The 23,627-nt window shown below is 40.3% G+C and overlaps 1 protein-coding gene across 1 annotated transcript; it reads right to left on the reverse strand.

The window, feature by feature from the left end:
• Nucleotides 1-1,771: 1,771 nt before the first annotated feature.
• Hbn (aristaless related homeobox homeobrain) lies at nucleotides 1,772-22,257 on the reverse strand. The gene is made up of 4 exons (XM_078192469.1): nucleotides 22,185-22,257; nucleotides 12,228-12,493; nucleotides 5,601-5,688; nucleotides 1,772-2,414 (listed from the first exon to the last, which is right to left on the reverse strand). Exons 1-4 carry the CDS (start codon nucleotides 22,255-22,257, stop codon nucleotides 1,951-1,953), a joined length of 891 nt encoding a protein of 296 aa, XP_078048595.1. The 3' UTR covers nucleotides 1,772-1,950.
• Nucleotides 22,258-23,627: the final 1,370 nt, after the last annotated feature.

Here is a 23,627-nt window from a genome sequence, read left to right on the forward strand (position 1 = left end):
ACGGCATCCAAATGATGTGTATACAAGTGTCATCCGTGGGCAAAATACAAAAATAATTTTGTATTTTAATAATTGTGTAGGTTCTTTCATATTAAAAATGTAAATATACTTGTTACATTAGAGCAATGATTGTTTTATTCAGCACATTTGTTATTTAAAACTAAGAAAAACGTATGTACAGAAATCACACGCACTATGCATGTCCGGCGTGAACTTTCGTTCAGCGACAGTACTTTGGCGGACGACACTGCCGTAGTGAAAGGGTTAATTATTTTATCTTCATTATATTGTATAATTCATCGTCGCGCCAATTTGAGAAATCGTTGATTTACTAAGTGGATTTCGGGAAAATTGATTGAACTCGAATTTTATTCCGTGTGTCAATAGGTTCTGCAAATAAAAACAGATAAAAATTAAAAATTAGTAGAATTTCCTATTTAAAAAATTCTATGATGAAAAACTATAATAGTTCATATCATAACATATAATAGAACATTTTTCCCGAAACTATCTTGAATTCCCACGAGAATTCATTCTCGCCCACGGAACGAGTCACGGCACGTTTGAAACAGAAGAAACCGTTTCACTGTTGAAAGGTGAAGGGGATAATGAAACGACTACAAATGTCATTAGTATCATATATTTTCTCTTGGCGTAATGAATTAACTACATATGTACACGGGGGTAATCGTACGTGTTTTTACATATACGCACGACAGTGTATTATACATGTATGTTACAAAAATTCTTCGTCCGCTACAGTTCGTACCAATTGTCTTTGCGACTTCTAAGAAAACCGGATCCTCTCTAAGAACGTACGTGTTCAGCTAGAACCGTTCGCATTCGCATTCACTGTTTCAGAAAAAGAAAAATAACTCGAATAAATTACGCGACCCTAATGAACAGAAACAACAAAGTCGACACGTTTTAAAACTGAGTGACCATTCCTATCACCAGATGAGCTTTACAACATATAATTGTAGGTTGTCTCCGTAAATAATCTTTAGTGAATCGTCACACTTAGCAGAAAATAATAAAATCATAACGAATGCCCTTGCAAACCGCCAGCGGTTCGAAGGACACTCTTGGTCAACTTAAAATAAAGCCTTCCTAATATGCTCTCAGCTATCCGAACAGCCCTAATTGCCACACGGTGATAGAATAGGTTGCGTTCCATTCCGAAAAAAATCTCAGAGCCTCGACGCACCCCTACGCCCTAAACCCGACTGTACACGCACATCTCTGTATAATTATCAGACACCAGACTCTGGAAATCACAGTTCAAAAACCATCCTCCAGACCATAAATTCGACATCCTCATTTTCTCACTTTCTAGATTCTTTCCAAATGTTATCAGATTTCAGAGTCGAAGGAATCTGATAATCATAATCCAGAAGACATCCCCACAGGTACAGTCTCTCCTCTCACTCTCAGACCCCAACGATGTCTCTATACATTGATCCAACTTTTCACCAACTATACATACACGTCTTCCTACCATCATCTCATTTCTCATCCTCGAACCTAAAGAATGCGTCACAAATTGTACATAGGTGCATCGACAGACATCAGACTCTAAATCATCACAACCCAGTTCAGAAGTAATCCTCCAGGTTACAGACTTCAACGAAATTCTCATCTACAACGACCCAACCATTCCCCAACTGTACATAGATGTTCTTGGAACATCAGACTCCGGTCTTCGAGGCATCTAACAATTCCAATTCAGAAGCCATCTAACAGGCTGCTGACTTGTTTTGTTGTCCACACTTCCGACCCAAACTTCAACGCAATTCTCATCTGTACGAATCCAGCGTTTTCGCAACTGTACACATATGTCCTTGAATCATCAGGCATCAGATTCCAAGGCATCTGACAATCACAGTCCACAAACCATCGGCTCCAGCGTCCTCGTTCTCCAGTGTCCCCGAACTACCAGACGGACCTCTATTAATTGTCCACTTTGCGCAGGACCTCCTCGGCCTTCACTCTGAGCACCTCCGCGCTCTGTCTCCTGATCTCGTCGTCGGACGACGCCGAGTCCTCCTCTTTGTCGTGTTTCGAACTCAGGTTCTGCGGCAGGTTTTGCACTCCAAGGTTCAGCGGGTGTCCGTGTAGGTGGCTGCCGAGCGTGTGTCCGTTCACGTTACTGTGGTTCAGCGTCGTGGCCGGGTTCAGGCCGACCGGAAGCATCGTGCTGAGAGACGCCAGGTTCTGAGGAAGGGGCAGCCCGATGTACTGCGACAGGATCGCGTGCAAGGGTGGCAGCTTCGGCGCGCTGGCCGGCCAAGGCGGTGGGAACACCGGCGGGATGAACCAGGGGAACGCGCCCGCCGGTCCCCCCGATGGGTCCGCACCTGGTACACCGCCGGCGGATTGAAGTAAACGGGCGTGAAGGGACAACTCGTTCACACCTGTAATCACACCGTTTTGCACGGATTTTAGTTCGTTGTTTCTGCGAATCTCGCCGGGGGTTGTTCAGGGGCTGGAACGGACTGCGCGGCTAGCCCTTTGCGGTCCAAAGGGGACAACTAACTGACTCACTGCGGTCTTGCTGCGCCCGCAACGCGCTGTTCGAAACGAGATTAAAACCTTGCACTATCGCTCCTTTCATGCTACGACGATTAGCATTTATTCGTACTTAATAATTTTCCTAATAGGACCAGACAATTTTTGTTTCCTGAATTGTCTTTATTTACCTTCGTTTCTATACTTTAATGGCAGAAAAATTTATTTTTACTTCGATGTAGAAGGAATTAATAATATTCATATTTAGTAGAGCTTGCATAAAATTTTCACCACGAGTCTGACTCGTTATTATAGTGAAAGGGATTAAAACCTTTCTCCTGTAGACTTCTATTAGCTTACTTTACCAATTTTGTATGCATACAGTGATTGCGAACAGTATTTGTACACTGAATTTCTTTTTTCTTTAACGAAATTGTCGATAGTCTATACGTTATACTCGTTCCTAAATTTGATGAGTCTACCTCTACAATCCTTTGTTTATCTCTAGTCATGTGATAGTTTTACACGTTTTAGCTGGCGAAGAACTGAGGACTTACGTTGAGCCAAAAGTGCGACGAATTGAAAGTCTTCGAAAACGATGGAAAATATTTCTCTTGGATAAATAAACCATTGCTTTGAAGATTGAAGATTCTGCTTTGTAATGATCGCCCAAAACTTGGTGCACGAATCGTTTTAATCGTTATGTAAAATGTATACACGTGTACCTCGTATTACTGTAAAGTAGGCAGTACACTGCAATTCATAGATCTTAACGTAAAATAAATGCTTGTGATCTTTTTCAATAATTTCGATTTTATATAATGTTAAAATTGTATGCTGGAATTCTAAAACTCTCTTAATCTGTCTATCACTTTTTCAATTCTATTAGGTTGTGTAATTTGAAGTGAGTAACACGAGTTTCTTCTTCCTCGCAAATTATGAGGAAATTTTTTATAACTAACCCTAAACCCTAGAAGTAAAAAATCTGCAGATATTTATTCAACCAACTGGTGCATATTTTGGTTAATAAAATATTCATTTAAATTAAAAGAGAAAAGCACAGTTAGTTCATCTTCGCATAGTCTGACATTGCGCATTATATTATTTAACATATCGGTTCTAAAGTACAATAGTTCGAGGATGGATTCCTCATATTCGCTTCGTATGGATCTCATAACAGTTTTTAAGATCCCTACGGCATATGTCTTTCAAAAAGTATTCTTCGTCAATCAAAAAATAATATGTTCTACTGTTAAAGGATGAGTATTAACGAAATTAACTTTCGATGTAATTTATTTCCGAATACTTTCAAGACTTAGCAAACAAGTAAATAATTTTATTTACTATATTATTGTAGCATACTATATTTATAGTGTATTATATCTATTAGTACATACTATATGTATTTATAGTGTACCAAAATAAAATGTTATTTTTTCACACATCAAACATAACCGTACGTATCTGTGAAATCGCGACACTAAAGGAAATGACTGACACTATTTATTCAATACAAAATTATTGAATTAAAATTTATGTGGTGATGCGCCCATTTAGCTTTCTCACATTTCGAAGGATTCATTACGAAGGAATTCATTTTTAACCTCGAAGACGTTCATCATCTACGCCTATGAACTGCTAGATCTCCTGAAAATTGATGGCCATCTGTTCGCGCAGAGATCCGTCTGCATGCAACGGAAATTGTGCGGCCAGCGAACGGAGCAAAACGAAATTAACCCCTTGTGTCCCGAAGCTATACTGCAGTACCACTTTCATCTTTGAATTGAATACACTCGGATTTTGATTTTCGATTTAACCCTTGGATGACGGAAGTTTTTCCTGGATTTTATAGACAACGATGTTCGCGACTGTTTAAAATATGAACTTGTGAGGTATGACACGTTGAAACGAGCTCATATCGTCTTAAATCGAAATTGTTTACGTCATTATTGTTAAGAGGTTAATGTAATATCGTGAAGAAAAGTAATTAAAGTCATTATCGTAATAATGTAAAGAGATTAATGTCATATATAATGTAATATAATGAGATATATGACTGTACGACTCTACTAAAAATATATTATAGATCTATCTTTGACAAAATAACGAACTAACAAGACAAAAATTGTTATGTAACTGTAACTTTGCTAAAGAAATAAATTCATGAACATTTCGAAAAAAGTCCAAATGACACAACAAGGTTTACCTACAGTTGATTAGATGATTATACATCTTAGAATCTCTTTTTCAATGGACATATTTTGACATACTTTTCTAAAACAAAGCTTTCTAGTTTCGTAAAACATGTAATAAAACGGATAAAAGAATTGACTTTATGATTTAAATCTACCCTTGTAACAAGTACGATAAAAAAAACTCTTTCGTAGTGCACTTTAATATGAATTATGCATTCGAAATGATGGATAATCACAATCATATTAGCTCCATATGAATCAAGATACGACTTTCATTTATTTGTCTCGCGAAACGTTGAACCTCGTTGTTTCACATCGGCTAGTAATTAGTCGAATGAAAAAAGAAATGTACATCGAAGAAAATGCACCCGCATTTCCCAGGGGTCGTGGCTCCCGTACACACAGGTTTCACGGGGCATCAAGGGGCCGCTTTTCATGAAAAATGAAACGGTCCGTCGCGCCTCGCTCGCATGCGATGACCGCGATGGCCGACACTGAAATTAGGTGTAATTGGCGTCGATTGCATCTACCCCTCGTAACGTTTCTCGCGCCTTGCTCGCTCGTATATTAGCAAACAGACTGCGCGCGATTGATCGCGTCGCAAACGGCCTGGGGTTTACAAAAATTTTTGATTTCCTGAGCAAACCGAAAAGCGAAAGTCCAAACAAGCTGGTTCGTTTGAACGCGGGAATCGGGATCGCTAACCCTTCCGCTCTCAAGAGCCAAATATGTACATTTTCAAAGGGCTACTAAAGACAACGAAATAACAGTAACACTAAACATACCAGGTATTGAGGATAGTAGCTGATATTGGTAGTTTCATAAAAATTATGAGTTGGTATGTACAGTGTCAAAAAGTTAATTCGAAAGATTTTGTAATATTCGGTTTTAACTCACCACTCTGTTCCACGTGCATGAAACTGGTGTCTCTGCCGAGCGCCTTCTCCTTCTTACGCCATTTTGCTCGCCTATTTTGAAACCAGACCTGAAAGCAGAAAAATCAAGACGTTAGAAACTATCACAACAGTCTAAAATTTTCTTAGATGAAATATAAATAAAATAAAAGAATAACAAAGTTTAATATTTCCTATTCGATAAGAATAATGTTCATTATACTCGAAAACGAACTAAAGACACAACAATTGATCACCTCATAGTAACCGGCTCCACTACTCTATAAACCATATTTTCACATATGGAATTAAAGGAATTCGAGCAACATGACAAAAGTATAGTGGAAGCATATGCAAAGTTTCAGATTAATTAATCGCTCTTGTACTCTCATGAAAATGCTAAAAAGGGTCAATATTGTTTAGGAAAAAGAAAGAGAAATGCCTCCCTTGGGAGAACAATTGTCGCACGAAATCATCGAATTATTTCTCGGAAGAAAATACGCCAGCGACGCATGAGAACCCTAGCCAGCCGTATCAGAACCACCCAACAAAAGCTTGCTCTCGAGGTTGATTAAGCTAATTGTTAACAATTATCCTGATTTCCTCCGTACCCCTGAGTGCCGGCAACCCCTGCCCTCGCCCCTCGTCTTCCTACCAAACCCCTGGCCCCGTTGCCATATAAATGCTTTCGCTTTCCGCTTGAACTGCTCTGATTTTTCGTGGCCACCGGCAGACCCCGCGAATGAGACGGAGAAAGCAGAGACAGATTGCGTTTTACATCCTGCTCCTATTGTGTCGGATAGCCGACGCTTTGCGCAAGACGATGGTCACCGGTATCGATCCTATACGCGTCGATCCTCACGTCGATTTCCGTGTCATCTCCTTACCCATCGCTGATTTCTTCCCGAATCCCACCGTCAATCGAACGGATTGTCAATTTTTACAAAGCCGAATGCCTACGAGATACCATTCGCTATTATTAATTCGAACTTTCTCGTTTCGGTTGCATTCATTAAATTACTTCGATTTTGTAAAAATTTTAGCGTTGATTTTTTTTAATTTGTTACAATTGTGGTAGAGAATTTTTATTTTGCAACAAAAATCCACAATTCAGTTATGGATTCAGTACTGAACCCATCATTTTGAGATCAATGTAAATTTTCGTATTGGACTGAATAGTTAATTAGAACTAAGTACCATAAAATTGGAAGACAGATGGAACGTCTGCAGTTCTGGATCAAAATAGACACCATATTCGCCATCCGAAGATTGATAATTTAGAAAATTTTCTTTCTTTTTCAGATACAAAATAATTTTATAGTTTCCATCCCTTCTAAATTTACAATTATGAAAGATTCGTTCTTCCATTATGTCACTCTAGATAAAGTGCTGCTTACGAAGAAAATCATTATAATTATCGAACTGTTTATTAAGAAAAGCAGAATTTCTGTTTTATGAGAACTCGCTGATTCTTTTTATAATATGCACACGATTGAATCAATTTAGTCAATAATGTTTCACAAAATCAACTTTGGAAGTTAAATAGAAGAATGCTACGAAACCATTGAAACTCTGGTACAATAGTAACAAGAATATCGACTTTTTCTAACAATTCAACGAAACAGTTTCTCAAAAATATGAGAAAATTACCCTTCCAAATTTTATTTAAATCGATCATTGCAATAGGAACTGGAAGCTGTCGTCACAGAAATTTAAGCAGTGATTAACTGCGGGACACCGTCGTCTGTTACTAAAAAGACAACAAAACAAGTAGAAAATATAGGCGGCAGAATTGTAGGGGGAAGTTTGAAAGTGACTGGAACCGCGCGGTCGTCGGCGCGGCGCGACGCGGCGCGGCGTCGACGAGGGAAAGAGGCGAACGTCGCGAGGCCGGGGCGGGAAATTCAATTGCCTAATTGCTGTTAATTATTTAATCGTTGCTGAATACCCCGCTAACGCCTAAGTGCTCGCAAACCTTGCAGTGCGTCGTTTAAGCGACCCAACGCGAACCCGAAAGTTTGAATCCCCCTCGGCACACCGCCGTCCCCGCGGAGCGTGTCCCGTACAATCCTCGGTGTAACGTTTTCACCGTCTCCGCCGCAAATTTCCTGTTCGCGCCCTCCTCTCTCCTTCGATCCTCAAACTTTCCATCTCTTTCTTGTTCATGTCACCCCACCTCGAATCCTGCTCCAATCAATCTCGCGAAAAAACGCGATCCTTTGTCTCCGGCTTTTGTTCCTTCGACGACAATATACCGGAGGGGGCCTCGTATTTATCGGGGCAAAAATCGACAGGCACGCGGAGCACGAAAAAAAAGGCTAGCGACAGAAAGGAAGGAAAAAATCGTGGCCGTCGAATTGGAAACGCGTCCGCGTCCGTGTCGGCGTCGGCGTCGGCGTCGGCGTCGGACACCGTCAGAAAAAGCGAAAGCGAGTGATACGAGAGTGTCGCGCGTAGAATAGGAAGCGGACAGAAACGATTCGCGATTCCATTACCATCGACGATGGTCCGATCGACGATCGAACGCGATACATCCAGTCTAGGGGGTGAGGGGGGAGGCGGTTGGGTGGCGGCGGGGAAGAGGGCCGACCATTAATACCGAAAAATGGGTAATTTCGCATCTGGAATTGAGGGCGGTGAGGGAGGAGCAGCGGAGGATTTCCTAGATTGAAATAAAGTGGCCGTGGCACCACTGCGCCGCGGCGGATCATTTAGCGGTTTTGTCGAGCGACGGCCAATTGCCGGCATTGTCGCTTGGCTGTACCACAATGGGCCAATCGGAATGCTCTCTGTCTCTTTTCAGCTCCGCGCCACCCTTCGACGACTGCTCCATCCACGACCCTTCTCTCCGATCTATATACGTACACAGCCGCCCCCCTTGTATAGGTGTGTACAACGCTCTTTCTCGCTCTCTTCGTCCCTCTTTCGCGATCCTCTACCCCCCGTCCTTCTTCTATCCGTCTCTCGGTCTAGCTATCCTCTATCTAGCCACCCTCTCGCTCCGACTACCACGTGCGCCACTCTCTTCCTCTCTTGCTCGCGCTTTCTCGCTCCGGCACGTATGGCAGAGGGTGTCAGGATGGTTACGCTAATCGAGTAACCGATTTCCATCCATGGAAAAGTCATAATTTATGGCGGAACCCGCCAATACCCGCAGCTGTCGTCGCGCGACGATTCCGCGTCACGTAGCTCGGGCTCGTTTCGCGACCGATCGACTGATAATTCAAATGAATGCCGGCCGATATTTATCTCGCAAGCGATCGCACGATTTTCGTGTCCCCTACCATTCGCCGTCAAACTAGGGGAACCTCACGAAGAACGGGGGATTTCTTCGATAACGCAGGAAATTTTGCTATTAATTTCGTTGTTCTTTTTTTGCGATTTCTTACTATTTATTTTATGATCTGTGCGATCAATATAATGCGAATTTGATGCATTCGTAAAAAAACATTCGTAGGTATGATTTTAAATAGTAGGAAGAAACCATGAGCTTTGATGCATTATTTTCAGTATAAAAAAGTTTCAAAGAAGGAAGAAGCTTCTACTGTTTGCTACAACAGGTGTTAGAGCAGCTTATAAATGATGGATGGTGACAATTTGCATTTTGCATAGGGATTCATAGTCGAGCAATCACGAATCTGGAAACCATTTTCCAGCTTCGTTTCTTGAGAAATTCAATATTGATAAAAAAGAAACTGCTGGCTTTTGTGTTTTATACTTTCATTCACTATTTTATACTTAAACACTGACTTATCTACGTTTTATACTTAAATTAACTATTATAAAGGTACAAAGGTTTTGCAGTATCTTGTACAAAAGATATAAAATGATCAAGACGTAATAAAATATATTTTTTTCTCTATTTCGTTGAAATAATGTTAAAACCGCTATCGTAATTAACGTTCTTTTATTCGTTAAAAGTAGGAAAAAGTTGAGAAATATGAAGTTATTCTTGCAAATTATTTGCAACAAGTAAAAAAGTGTTTTTAAATTCTTTTATGAATAATTAAGATTATATAATATATATATCATTAACTCTAAAACTACGTAGCCCTAAATGTAACCAACCTGTATCACTTTATAGATATGAAGAGATTGGATTTACTTTGAGCTTTCACCATTTTTATGATAATATATACTTGACTTATGAAATTTATCCAATCGTTTTCTATGATAGAGTCTTTAGAATCGTAGCAACCGTAGAAAAAGAATTGTGAAACCAGTCATTTCAATCAATTCGGTTGATTGAGAGTTTATAAAGCCTGTATATTACCGACTATGAAATAAGTACCCAACATGAAATATTAACAACAGATATTTTTCTAGGAAACAAACAACGGATAAATTTACTTTTTATATTGATAGAAGCACTACAATGACAAAATCACATTTGAGAAACTAAACAAAGAAACAACTGTCTGTGAAAGCTGTGGCGAAATAAACTGCTCCTGTCATGTCACTAGCGTCCGCCCGAAAAGTCACTGCGTGTCAGAATGAATAAGTGTGCGAACCTGCAGCCGGTTGTCGCTAGACCGTGTATTATTATGCAAATCGTCTGCATTAAATGTAAAAAAATAGAAACAAAACAATAACTTCATTCTTCCTTTCATCATCTTAATAGATTAAAAATGCTGTATTGAGGTTTCAGAATTCTTTTCATTTTTACGCTATTTTAAATTGTAAGTGCCCGCTGTTGCCATAAGTGCGTAAAACGTGCAGTCTAATTATCATATATCTCTTTGTTGGACTTTGCAAAATCCCACTGCTCGACCACCTTCCTCCACTAATGAATTAACAATTCCAAAAAGTATTAGCACGCTTGTGGAGGCGTGTCGGAAGGAGTCGTTGATTTCAATCCTTCTGTCCTCCCTTAATAGGTTATAGGTTCGTAATGTTGCTCCAGTAATAAAAATACATTTGTTAATGGGGGCCCAGGGATTTTTTCTCGGATTAACGTCCTATTGCGACTACCGTTCTCTTTCCGTGTTTCCGATGCTACTCGAAACGAATGAGCGCGACCGGAGGGGAAAAAAATGTCAAGCAGATTAAAACGCAATTGAAGTCGAGGAGACACCATCCGCCTATCGTTTTTAACTGCGTGTTTTATCGATCTAGACCAGGCTGCTGCACGGAATATACGAACGTGTTTATGTATATAGAGAAAACCAGTACGAAAAATCCGGCGAAAAACCAGTACGAAATGTTTTCAATGGCGAGTTGCATCGACAAGAGACAAAGAAATAATGCGCGATCAAAGACGCGCGACAGTGAATCACCGGTTATTTAGAACGCTTTAAGTTCATCATTGTGGACTGGCGATTGCACTCTGCACGTCGATTCGTATTCTCCTTTTGCTCTCTTTCGTTCTCCTTTTTTTCCCTCGCTCTCGTCTTGTTGTCACCCTTATTCTTCTTTTTGTTTGCTTTGAAACATACGCACGCGCTCCTCTATTTCTCCCTTTCTCCCTATACCTTCCCTTTTCTATCTCCATCCTTCTATCTTATTCTCTCTCTCTCTCTCTCTCTCTCTCTCTCTTTCTCGTAGCCGTTAAAAGACGCGGCTGGAAAATAATTTGAAAGCAGATTACGACCCCGTTGCACGCTCTTTATCGTTCGACTGGCTCGCATGAAATTAATCCTACCCCCTCGTAGCATCAGGGCCACGATTTGGCGCGCGTCTTTCGCGAAATTACTGACGTCGATGTGGAGGGCCAGATTTTCAGTACAATAGTGTGTAATTAGTTGAGAAGCCCACACCGAGGTTACCACTCGTTCAGCCCCGACGCCGCTTTCGACAGGCGAATATCGTGCTCGAAAAGCTGCCTCGAGGATTTAAAGATTGTTTCAAGGACTTCCGCTAACCATAATTCTATCAAACTCCTCGCTGATGCAAAAAGACAACCTGATAAACCTGTTTGTTTCCGAAAAACGTTCCTGGAAACGGAAATTTTTGCAGCTACTTGTAATTGCTTCACTCGAATTTTACTGCGCGATTGATTGGTGCAACAACTAATTCGTTTCTCTAATAATCATCTTATCCTTTGTTCTAATTACTTGTTCTGACGATTCTAAAGTCTTTATTGATGAATAGATTGTCTAATGTTATCTCTTTAGCGATATAAATAATTGTAATGTGTAGATCATAAGATACTTCAAATAATTGTTTTGTCTAAGAATGTTAATTAGTATCAAATGCCACAAATAAATTTTTAACCTTCAAAGAAATCAGAATAATGAAATATTCAATTTTGATCTTTCTCAAGAACAATTCTGGTTCTTTTTAACATTCATAAGCAAAACATGTGTGCAGTATTATTATGGCATGAACTACAACAAAAGTCTCAAAAATTTCAAAGTTAAACACATTTAGTAAAATGTTTAAAAAGTTTTGTTAATAATCGCAAGTTTATCGTACTCAGAGTAAACGATTATAATTTAAAGTCACTTGTACATTACATAATCTTCTTCGCGAAGATAATTCTTTCTAATTTATCAATGATGATGAAAAAGCACACGATTGTGTCAATAAAGAATCCAAAGTAATCCTAGAACCCATTCACAAAATTAACAGAACGTTTGAAACATTTCATGGAATGGAAGATCACTATCATCGTGCGAGTAATTGAACTGACCTGTACTCTAGCCTCGGAGAGATCCAACCTCATAGCCAGCTCTTCTCTAGTGAACACGTCCGGGTACTGCGTATTCCCGAAAGCTTTTTCAAGCTCGTGAAGCTGATAGGTGGTGAATGTGGTGCGGGATCTTCGGACCTTGCGTGGTCTGTCCGATTCTCCAAGGTTTAGGGGATCGTGCAGGGCATCGTTTATTTGGTGATCGCTCAGATGACCGAGCTCCGTATCTCCGTTATCACCTATCGCGTCGGATGACGCTGCATGATCTAGAAACAGACGAAAATCGCGTACGTTAAAATTACGGTTACCTTCGTTCAGCAAAAACTTCCCCCAATCACCGAATTTTACGCTCAAGTCATCGGATTCGATATAATTTCTGCAAGCTCACACGCGCGGCATCAAAACCGATTAATTACTTCAATTCGTTTTCGAAAATTAGAATGTAGGTAGAATATTTATAACTCTGGTTCAGGAGAGACCCTGACAATTAAAAGTAGTATCTTGACTATCGGGTTTCATAAAGAGTTGCTCTTTTTCCTTCGATTTCCTTAGATTACTTAAGTAATTGGACAACATTAGTAAACGCTTATTAGAGCATATATCTAACAGTAAATGAAGAACATTTCAGAAATCGTAGAAATACGTTTATGTATTAATTATATAAATCGTATAGAATCCTTCATAAATATATTAAACAGAGACCCAAATGAAGACACTTCTAATCGTTTTTAACAACATTAATTGTCAATTTTAACTACAAACCAATTTCCCAAAGATCGTCGGAACAAGAATACAAAAGCCAAAAATATGTTATCACATATCTCCGCTTCTCTGAATCTTCTCAAATCCTCCTAATTTCGGACATCATTAACGCCCCCATTTAAATTAATAGCAAAATCAAACGTCGCACGAACGGTGTAATACATTGGCCTCACATTTCATGAGACGAAACGGGACAGATGATTCGGACGAAATCAGGGACCGAGAAACCCGGGCCCGACTCGTTAGCGGCGTCCCATGGGGACTGGCGGGTTGGATGGTGTTAAAGTCGCGCGAGTATCAAAGTTTGAATGGGTACGCGCAGCAAACGATCGCAAGGCCTTCGGTGCTCGAGCACAAGAGAGGATCGGGGCGATTAAGCTAAATCGTCCACGCTGCCAAAACGAAATTGACGTTTCGCTGGTACACACACGCCCGGAGAGAGAGAGAAAGAGAGAGAGAGAGAGAGAGAGAGAAAGAAAGATAGAGAGAGAGAGATCGACGAGAAGTGGACCAGGAGGGGACGGATGGGTTGGAGATGCTGCGGGGTCGGTCGGTGTGGGTGCAATTTCATTTTTAAGCCGCGCAACGACTGCCGCCCGATATATGCCCGATACGCCGATCATGTCCGATCGGCGGATTTGCCAATTTTAAGCCTCACCCGGCGCTTCATTTTTTGTACATCCAGCCGTGTATGAAATATGACGCATCGATGCGAGCCTGTACACTATACCTACACACTCGATAGTACTTAAAAACCGTTGCCGTCAGTGATTAGCAAATATCACGAGTGCATGTCGTACATTGGTGGCCCCGCGGGAGCACCCCCCGATGCAACCCTTGCGCGTAGCCGTGAAACACACGGCTCGCTTCGGCTCTCTGCCCCCCCCCCCCCCCCCCGCCAACCCTCTCTCGCTGCCATGTCGGGTTCTACCCCCCGGTTTTTTTCCACCCTGTCTCGTTTCGCCCCGGCTCCCGTCTTCACCGGAGCATCGATACCCGTTCGAAGGCTCATTACAGCAAACTACACGTAACATGCAAATTTTTCCTCGGCTGCGACAACAATTAGCTTCTTACGAGAGGTTTAACGGAGCGCAGGGGGTAACCGATACGTTTAACTTGCGTGAAAGGGATGGAACGGGGGCGCTTAGGATCTCTGGTCATCAAGAAAGTTACACCAGCTTTGAGGCTCCGGTGTTATTAACACGTTAGCGTGTTTTAATCATGAAATTGAACGAGATGATAAAAAGGTGTACAGTCTTTTTAGATTCCGAACAATTTGTCATGGGAAATTATATCAATTGTTTGCTGACATAAGAAACTATTAGCGACGCATTTTTACGTCCTCTGTACTCGATGTATTCGACTGTCAAAAACTTTAATAAATACATATATACATATATATATTTATTATAAACATATGTATTTATATAAACATATATGTATTTATTAAAGTTTTTGATATATATATGATGTGACGACACTAGAACTACCAAGCGTGACAAAATGATTGATTTCCAATTGGTTACAGAAATTGTAAAAATATTTGCATAAGAACATTTGTTATGATTTTGTTTGTTTACAAAAAATAGCTTACAGTGTACTACATTTTTCTCTAACAATACACACGTATAAGATGTACTTTCTGATAACAAGAAAATTCTAAAAAAAGAAATATAGAGGACGAGAACTAGCAATCAGTAGGAACGTGAATAGGAATGACAGTGATTAGATAATATTTGATAGGATCGTTTATATTACTATAGAAATTGAATGTTTAATAGTTTTTGTGTTATAGGATACATCAGTTGCGATTAGTCTTGGTAGTTTTAATATTAAGTCGTTACTAAAAATGTACCTGTCAAGGGGCCAAAATAAATATAATTATAATGTATAAATTATAAATATTTATTTTTATTAACAGTTTGTGATTGCGATGAAGAAGTACCATTAAATACTATTATACTGTAGGTCGAAACAATTTTCACTTTTCCCTGTCATAAAATATTTTTGGTTACATGAAAATTTTGTGTCCTAAAATAGTACTGCACTATTAGTACTAATAGTAATACTATTAATAATACTAGAACTATTAGTAGTTCTAAACGTAACCTCTACATGATCATAATATGCATATATATGTTTGAAAGTTAATATCAATTTCTAATGAATGAGAAGATTATAGTATTTTAAGGGAATTTATAAAATCATAGAGCACTTATAATTCTATTAACACTTAATTGTATTACTATATTCCATAGAATGTATAGTATTTCATTCACGAATAATTTTCACATGTTAATTATTTTACAATTGTGACTAATGGTTTAGCTCCATTTAAGTGTTAGCATAAGTTCTATATATACACTTTGTACATCTACAAAAATTAGTAAATAAGTAAATTTTTCTTTCAGCAACACTGTATTTTAAATGCAAGATGAAATACTTCTACATATTTTTTGCAGATCTTATATTTTAATTGGTTTCAAATGTGTTTATCAATTTTGTAATAGCAATGGCAAATGAATTCGTCGAACAAAGAACGATGCATATAATTTTTTTTTTATGCACATATGTGCCTCTGTTAAAAAGTTGTCAGTTTTGTATCCAAAAGAAATGCAAAACATTTAATTATTGTAATCACAATGAAATATTGTAATAACAAAATTGTGAGAAGATAACATTACTACTTGTACCTACCGTTTGTGCGTACCAACTTTTACCAAATTACTTTTATAGTTGTTACAGATAAATTTGAAAAACCAACAGATTTAAAGTGATTATATATCTAATGACTTCTTTAGTATTGTGTTGAATTAAAATTTTTAAAGTTGTCTTCCAAATACTTCGTTGAAAACAGCGTTAATACGGTACCGATATAACACGAATCCACTACAAGTAGAACAATTTCTTTAAAACTAGAAAGTTCTCGTGAAAACGCGGAATATTAGACTCGAAAATGCGCTGCCTCGGTAAAAACGTAACCCTGGCAAATTATCGATAGCGAACGCAAGGTCTCGGCAAATGATCGCGACGGTCACTTTTCGATCGCTCGCGCTTAATTAGTGAGTCGTCGAATTCAATTCCCCAGCGGACTAAAATTACTCACGGAATTAGATAATAACGCGATAACGACCGCCGTCGTCGGCTTTGACGGAGTTTCAATGTCCGTCCCACCCCCAGTGCCGGTCCCGTCATCCCCTTATACGCGTTTGCTTGAACTAATTAGACGAACATTTACTACTCGTGCGTAATAACGTTAATCCTACTTCTCGGTGCCGCTCTAACCGGCAGTTACGATAGATTGCGTCGATGCGATTCGTTCGAACCGGCCGCGTATGTCAGCGTTGCACGAATAAATGGAACGAGGAGAGGGGGCTGGAGAGAGCGAGAGAGATCGCGAAAGGTGAGAGACAACTGTATGCAGCACGGGTACACGCGTCTCTCCGTACGTGTGCGCGTAATCGCACTAACATTTACGCAAACAAACGTCGGGATAATCCACGGTGAATAGAGAGATTTTTATGTTTTCATGCTAGGGCACAATGGGGCACCCACTTGATGCCTAACTCTCCGTTGCTTTTTATTAAATCTACGGACCCACCGATAGGGGTTGGAACCGGGGGAGAACCCGGCCCGTAAAAGGCAGTCCGCTAAATTAAAGATTTATTTACCGTGCCCCGCTGATGACCACATGCTGGATAGTCGGAACCAAGATAGACATCCCTGACAATACTGGCAAGATGTTACTTCCTGTTAACCCGCAGATTCCAGCTCGACGTCTAAAAAGAACCTCATCGAAACACGCTTCTGATCGTCTTGACAGTGTGTCTCTTTCGGAAGCATTTATTTCAATGATCTGCTTTTACACCGTCATATAACGTAACGTCAGACCACGTAATTAATTATATATCCTAATTATCATTTTATTAATGTTTTATTCAAGTATATTCTCATTTCTTTTTTTTTGCATCATGATATTAAGTATTAGATTCTTTTATCTATGAAAGGAGGCGCACTTTATAAGTGGCGGTGTGTCCTTTTCGAGGAAAATATAAATACGGCGACGACGACGAACATTCGACAGTTAATTGAATTTTTGTAGCCTCCTGCGGATAAAATATTAATTTTCACAGATTCGTTCGTCGCGCTACGCCGGTTACATCCGTCGACAATATTGACCGTAATCAAATTGAAAATGAAATTCCGCGATTACATTATTACTCTTTTGACGGGCCGTGACCTCGAGCGCGTCGATTTGTAAGCAATTCCCGGCGGATCGTATCGGTGAACGTGCAATGCACGGGTATTATCAGACGCATTAATTATGTTAGACGACTGTACGCTCGAAATCCGCAAACACATCCTGATTTCTGCGCGCCACAATCGGCCGGCACCAATAATCGGTCCACCTGTATATAGTGATCATCAGCTACTGTATTCCTATTTGTATACCTACATGTATCACGAAATCCACAGAGGCGGCCAATAGTCCGCTAACACCTGAATCACTGTCTTTCTTTGTGGGAGTAGTAACGATACTTAACACCGCGCGAGGATTCAGTGATCCAGGATTTTCACCCGCATCGAATGCAGTAATCGACGATGAGCTTTATCCTTACTTTTTAATCGAATAAATCGAGCGAATCAAGCGATTCAAGTAAATCATTCCCGCGTTACAAGCACTCTCGATCACCTAATTGGTTTCACAGCTCGTCGTTTCTAACTCCAAGACGAAATTAGTGCGGGATATAAAAAAAAATCACGCCCGCATTATGCGGTAAGTCAGAAGTTTATAAACTTTCTGCAAGGAAATGAAATTCGGTTTTTATAATTTAATGGTTCTAATGCGAGAACGGAATAAGGTAAATTCAGTATTCAAAGTTTTTGTGTAATTTCGAGTACATTCCATAAACGTTCTTTATAGTAGTGATGTGTTGATTATTCAACTGATTCATCGTTAATTATTTGAATACACAGACAGAATCAAACGAATAAAGGAATCATAGCAGATTCTTCGATCATGCTACATGAATAAAGAAATTGCAGATTTTTTAATCAGACACATTCAAGTCTACCCAATACCACTTTCTACTATAAAATAACTTAAAATTTATTCTTGAATGACTATCTTATATAATGGTGTCAATTGTCTAATGCCGTGGAGATATGAAACTCTATCGCGTTTATGCAATGAATGTAAAACAGAGGAATCACAATAATACGATTATTATCATCACCGGCTGAGTAATTGCCTGATTCAAATTGCTCGATTCCATCGTCATCTCAACGTACCAGGACAGAAGCAATCATAAATTAATTAACGTGACCGGTCGAGGATCGCATTAACGCCTTTTTAAATCGACCCGAAAAAGGAGCAACTCCCGTCGGAATTTCCTCAAGACTATCAATCCCATTAGCGAGGCGGCGCGATCCGAAAGAATGGTGGCCGCACGCGAGCACGGGTAATCAATCTACGGCGCGCAACTCTGTCCTTTTTCCCCCCATAATGTCTGAATTTCTGAGCAACGCGCTTACGGGGGTGAAGTCCGCGCGCGCACCGCGGACAAGATACACGCCGCCGCCGGCTGGAACGGATTACACGAGGTCCGGCGGAGTCTTTACGTTCCGGAAATCTAATAAAATCCGTAAGAGGGTTTACGGGTAATACGTTCATCGTTAAACTCCACGGGATAATCGTTCCGCCGCAAAAAATCGGCTGGCGCTAGCGTGCGCGCGCGCTCGCCGTGCTTTCTTCTCGTGGCAACTCAATAAGTGTAGGTTTACGTAAGTTTATTAATTTCCTATGGCGGTTCCCGACCGAGTTAACGTCCCGCGGGTGGATTACAAGTCACGATCGACCCCTTATCGCGTTGCTAATTTCTTTAGACCGTTTTACACGGTTATTTTTATTCGCCGGCCGAGACGCGCACACAAAACCGGTCGACCGGTCGTATGCTGCAGATTTTATATATATTTGTAAAAAAATTTGTTTAGATGATAACCTTGAGAATATAAATTTTAGTCCAAAAGGACTAGCCATATGTTTTCTTTAACTTCTCTTCCGTATAAATAATGAGCACAACTTTTATTTTACAGAATAATCTACAGTTGAATTATAACATATTTATAGATTTTCATAAATATTTTCTTAAAGATTTTCATAAATATTTTCAAATATATTTTTCGTGCTTTCTAATATATTTATAGTGCATTTTAAAATATATTCGTAATGTATGTTCACCTGTACTGTGAAAAGCGTATGCTTAAACATATCCGTAGCGAATACTCAAATATATTCACACGTCGGATTGTTGATTGTAGTAATGTCAACGGTTATTATTTCTGTGATCATAGTAATTCTCTAATGACACGTATATACTCATACCACTTGTATAATACACTTAGTTTAATATGCTTGAACATCAATAACAAGAGGATCAAATTTTGTTCCGACTTGAAAGTATCAATATACCTCCATAGCCGCGAGTTTGTTGAACCAGCGTCGAAGACCAGTGGACGTTACTTTATAAGTTCATAAGTTCTGGAATTGGTGTGTAATTTTGCAAAAATTACAACTAAAGAAAAGATTCCTTCGTTAATTAAAAGATCGTTTACTGTAAAAATAAAAATAAAAATGCTATTAGATTTTTGATAATTTTGCAATTTATAAATCTGCACCTGCCATAAATAAATAAACATCCGGAGTCAAGTAACGACTGTAGCAGATATTTATGGACTAAAATTCCTCATCTACTTTTCTTTTGCGTTTATAGCAAAAATGAATAAATGAAACTCTGATCAGTGTTCGGACGAGAAGAATTTCCAAATGCAGTTGCATCACTGTCACTATATTAACATCAATAAAGGAAGAAATACATTTCCATCGAACTCCTATTTCATATAATCGAGGAGGAAAACTTTAACAGTAATGACTAAACTAGTAATAATAGAATATATAAAAAATTTTCAATATTCCACCGTTGCGTTACCTTTCGAGGTATCATCTCTTTCCAGATAAGTTCGTTTCCCTTCTTTTACGACTACGCCGATACCGATTTACACCGATATAGACACAATCATTGCCAGGTCAACACAACGCACATTTGTCCTCCACATCTTATCCTTCAGACAGCTAAATTTTATAGATAATTTCTATTCGCACTTCGAGAATGCCACACGTTAGCTCTGATAAACAATAAATTGCTCGAGTAATGCCCGCCTGAAAAACCACCGAAGTTATACCACCTTTTCAAGCCTTTACAATGTGTTCCTCCCTTAATTGTCGGTGTGGAGGTTCGAAACGCCGCTCGACGTCGTGTCCCAGTCCCAGGACAATGCGAGCCGGCGACTTTGTGCGGGAAACGTGGTAATTGATCGCGAAGCGGCGCGCGTGCCGGTCGCTCGGGAATTGCCGCCGTTAAAAAACGTAATCGCGGTTCCTTGAGGAGTCAGCGGGCGGTCCGGACGTTTTAATGAAATAATTGCGTGCCCGACGCGCTCGCCCCAGCGAAATACAGTCAGTCAGCTTGCAAACAAGCGTGCGCGAGCCGCTCGCGTGCTGTCGATCCCGTCGTAAGTCTTCGTCGCGCCGATCGTCGCCGGAGATTTCGAGCCCCGACCTAATTAGCCTTTTAAAATACCCACGGCAATTAACCTGTGTAAACAAGCGGCCGGATGCGATTCCGGATCGAAATTCGTACGATCGCGATATCTCGACGCACCGCGCCGTTTCTTACCGATCCGTTGCGAATCGATCGGTTTTAACGATTTTTTAGTAGAACGGCGCTCTCGCCAAATTGACATACAATTACCGACGTTATCTGATGCGACCGACGATGGGTTAACGGTGATAACCCACTTTGTTGCACGGCCTAACTTTATTCTTATCGCAATCGCGACCGGATCGATGCGCCGACAATAAAATGTTGGTAAACGAGACCTTAGTTTACTTAACGATATTAGATATCAGATAATAATGCAATATTACACTCGCCAAGCTACTGCCGGGTAAAAAGAGACCCGGTACCGCTATCGGTTCTATAAACGCTGTTTGTTTCGACCAGGTGGGATCAATTCGCAGTCCGTTAACCTCACCGTTGTTGAAGATGGCTAGGGTTAACCGTACTCATAGTTTTCGTATCTCGAAGATCACTGTAACCGTACAGGTAATAAATTTCTTTGTTACTCGTCTTATAGTGGCGGTCGAAGGAAATTGTTCATCAAAATTTAAACACTTAAATTTATTACACTGGACTACGGATCTCTACACAAGCTGTGCCACGCAAACCTTATTCTTTGTACTCGAAACTGTTTCATTTACAACATCTAGAGATTTCAATTGTGAAAATTTGATTGAATCAAAATCATTTTATGAACCCTAGACCATAAGGAAACGAGGAGTTAACGCATTCGCTTATACCACCGTTATGTTTTCAGTCATTCAATAAATAGACACAAATTCAGTCGTTCTACTGTCAGCATGATTTTGGTAGCGCATTGGAGTCGCTATACTTGTACATGAATTTATTTCTACGATCAGAAAATTTCTCACGATTTAAGTCGATCAAAGATATCATTAACATTCATTGGTATTTGGGTTTTCTTGAATTTAAAAATTCGGTACGGGGAACGGTTAATAAAACTATTACTACTTTCGTCTCGACTAATGTGAATCGTGATGAACAAGAAATTGTTTAAAACAGAGTTCGGATAGTTGAGAACTCGGATACAATCGGATAATTGAGGCTCCATTGTAGCATAATCCAGCTGGCGGTGGTAACAGACTACATATTTTTAAACATACTACTATTCAACTTTTTTTTTTTAAATTTTTAAAAATTTTCGTACAGGGTACAACTTGTGTAACAACAAGAGGATAATGATCCAATGGACAGTTTTAACCACTTTGCAGAATTTCTCGATAGCCTTCGTATTAAATTAATTACGATAAATATAGATCCCTAAGTCCGATCAAACTGTATCACCGCCGAACTGCATCAATTGTAGACAACTCGAACAAACGTGCAACAATTCGCACAATATAACAAACTAACAGCACACGTTGACTTATGCGACGTTGTAAACGATCCTTTCGATCGGCAGCAAAGGTCAACGATAGCTGCACGATTTTCCGCCGACGAAGCGATCGAGTAAAAACGATTCGCTTGGCACAGGTCGCAATAAAAGAAATCGTACCTTCTTCCTTACCGTGTCCCAGGATCTGGTCGATGCTGTACACGTTCTTCTTCTGATTGTATGTTTGCGCCATGCTTCCAGGCGGCGTCTCGCCGGATGTCACTGTTGCAACTCGCAGACCGTACGACCGTGCGGAAAGGCTTGTTCGATTCACGACGCGGATCACTGTTGGCAAACGATCTATCTCCGATCGAGGATCCGTGGAAAATCGTATTTCCCGCTGGTCACGCGGCAGATGGAGCTCCCGCGAGAAAAACGTCGTCGGCGCGCGCGTTGGACAATGCCGAGTGGATCCGAGGAGATCAGTCACGGAATTGAATGTGAGATTAAAAAAAAAAAACAAATAATTAGTCGAGAAAATGAATAACTGCGGACGGGGCGACAGGTATCGTTGAACGTCGCACGCGGCTCTCCGGGCTCGAAAAGAAAATGCGTCAATCGACGGCGCACCACGAACTGGCTCGTCGGACATGAAAGCAGCCCTTAATATCGCATACAGTCGCCCCACCTCGCAGCCCCTGACACCGCCATATTAGCCTCCCCGCCAATGAGGGCGCGCGCTTCTCACCCAAAGCCACCCCGCACTCGGGAGTTGAATGAGGCCTGGGCGGGGAATATTTTGCCCTTTCCGCGTAAATCCCCGGATTTTTTTCCACCTCCTCCTCCTACCACATCCTACCGGACCTTCTTTCTCCGTTCAACCTGCCAGCTCCCTCTACCTCTCTATTCACCTTTTGCCGGCTCGCGTATGTCCATCCCTTTGTCTGTCTTTCGTTTCCTCGTTCCCCCCGACACGCTTCGGGTTTCGATCCAACGAGATATTTCTTCTTCTACTTCACTCGGCCCAACCCCCTCACCATGCTGAAAGGGAACGCGAGATTATTTACCGCGTCTTCGGGTTATGCGAATTTTTCGGCCGCCCGATTAATCCCACCCCCGCATTGCGCGACCCGCACTCGGTTACTTGGCCGGTCCTCCTCCTCACTGGGGGCTGCTTTTTGTTGTTCGTCGGTGGCGGATACGTTTGTTTACCCTCCGAGGATGTCACGGATGAAATTTAAACCGCACGCGAATTTTGAAATAGAAAGTACTCAAGGTGAAAGTTCACACATTTTAGCTCGTTTGGATAGCCTCGAACGTTTGACTTCCTTCTGTGCGATGTACGATATGTTGAATTATAATCCTGGTATCTCATAGACAACTACGAGAAAGCCACTTCGAATTTATTAAAATCGTAGCAAAATTTTACAGTTTTTATATTATACAAGCACAAAGATGGAAAACACTTATTCATCTTGTACTTTCGATACTTTTCTTCTATTTATTATGAAAGAATTTCATAGAATGAAATGTATAGAATGAATTTGCCCGTTAAAAATGCTATCTTATACTCAAAAATACACAAGTTATACAAAACCAATATATTTTAAAAATTCAACGTAT

Source organism: Augochlora pura, chromosome 10 (genome assembly GCF_028453695.1).
Source record: "Augochlora pura isolate Apur16 chromosome 10, APUR_v2.2.1, whole genome shotgun sequence".
Taxonomy (NCBI): Eukaryota; Metazoa; Arthropoda; class Insecta; order Hymenoptera; family Halictidae; genus Augochlora; species Augochlora pura.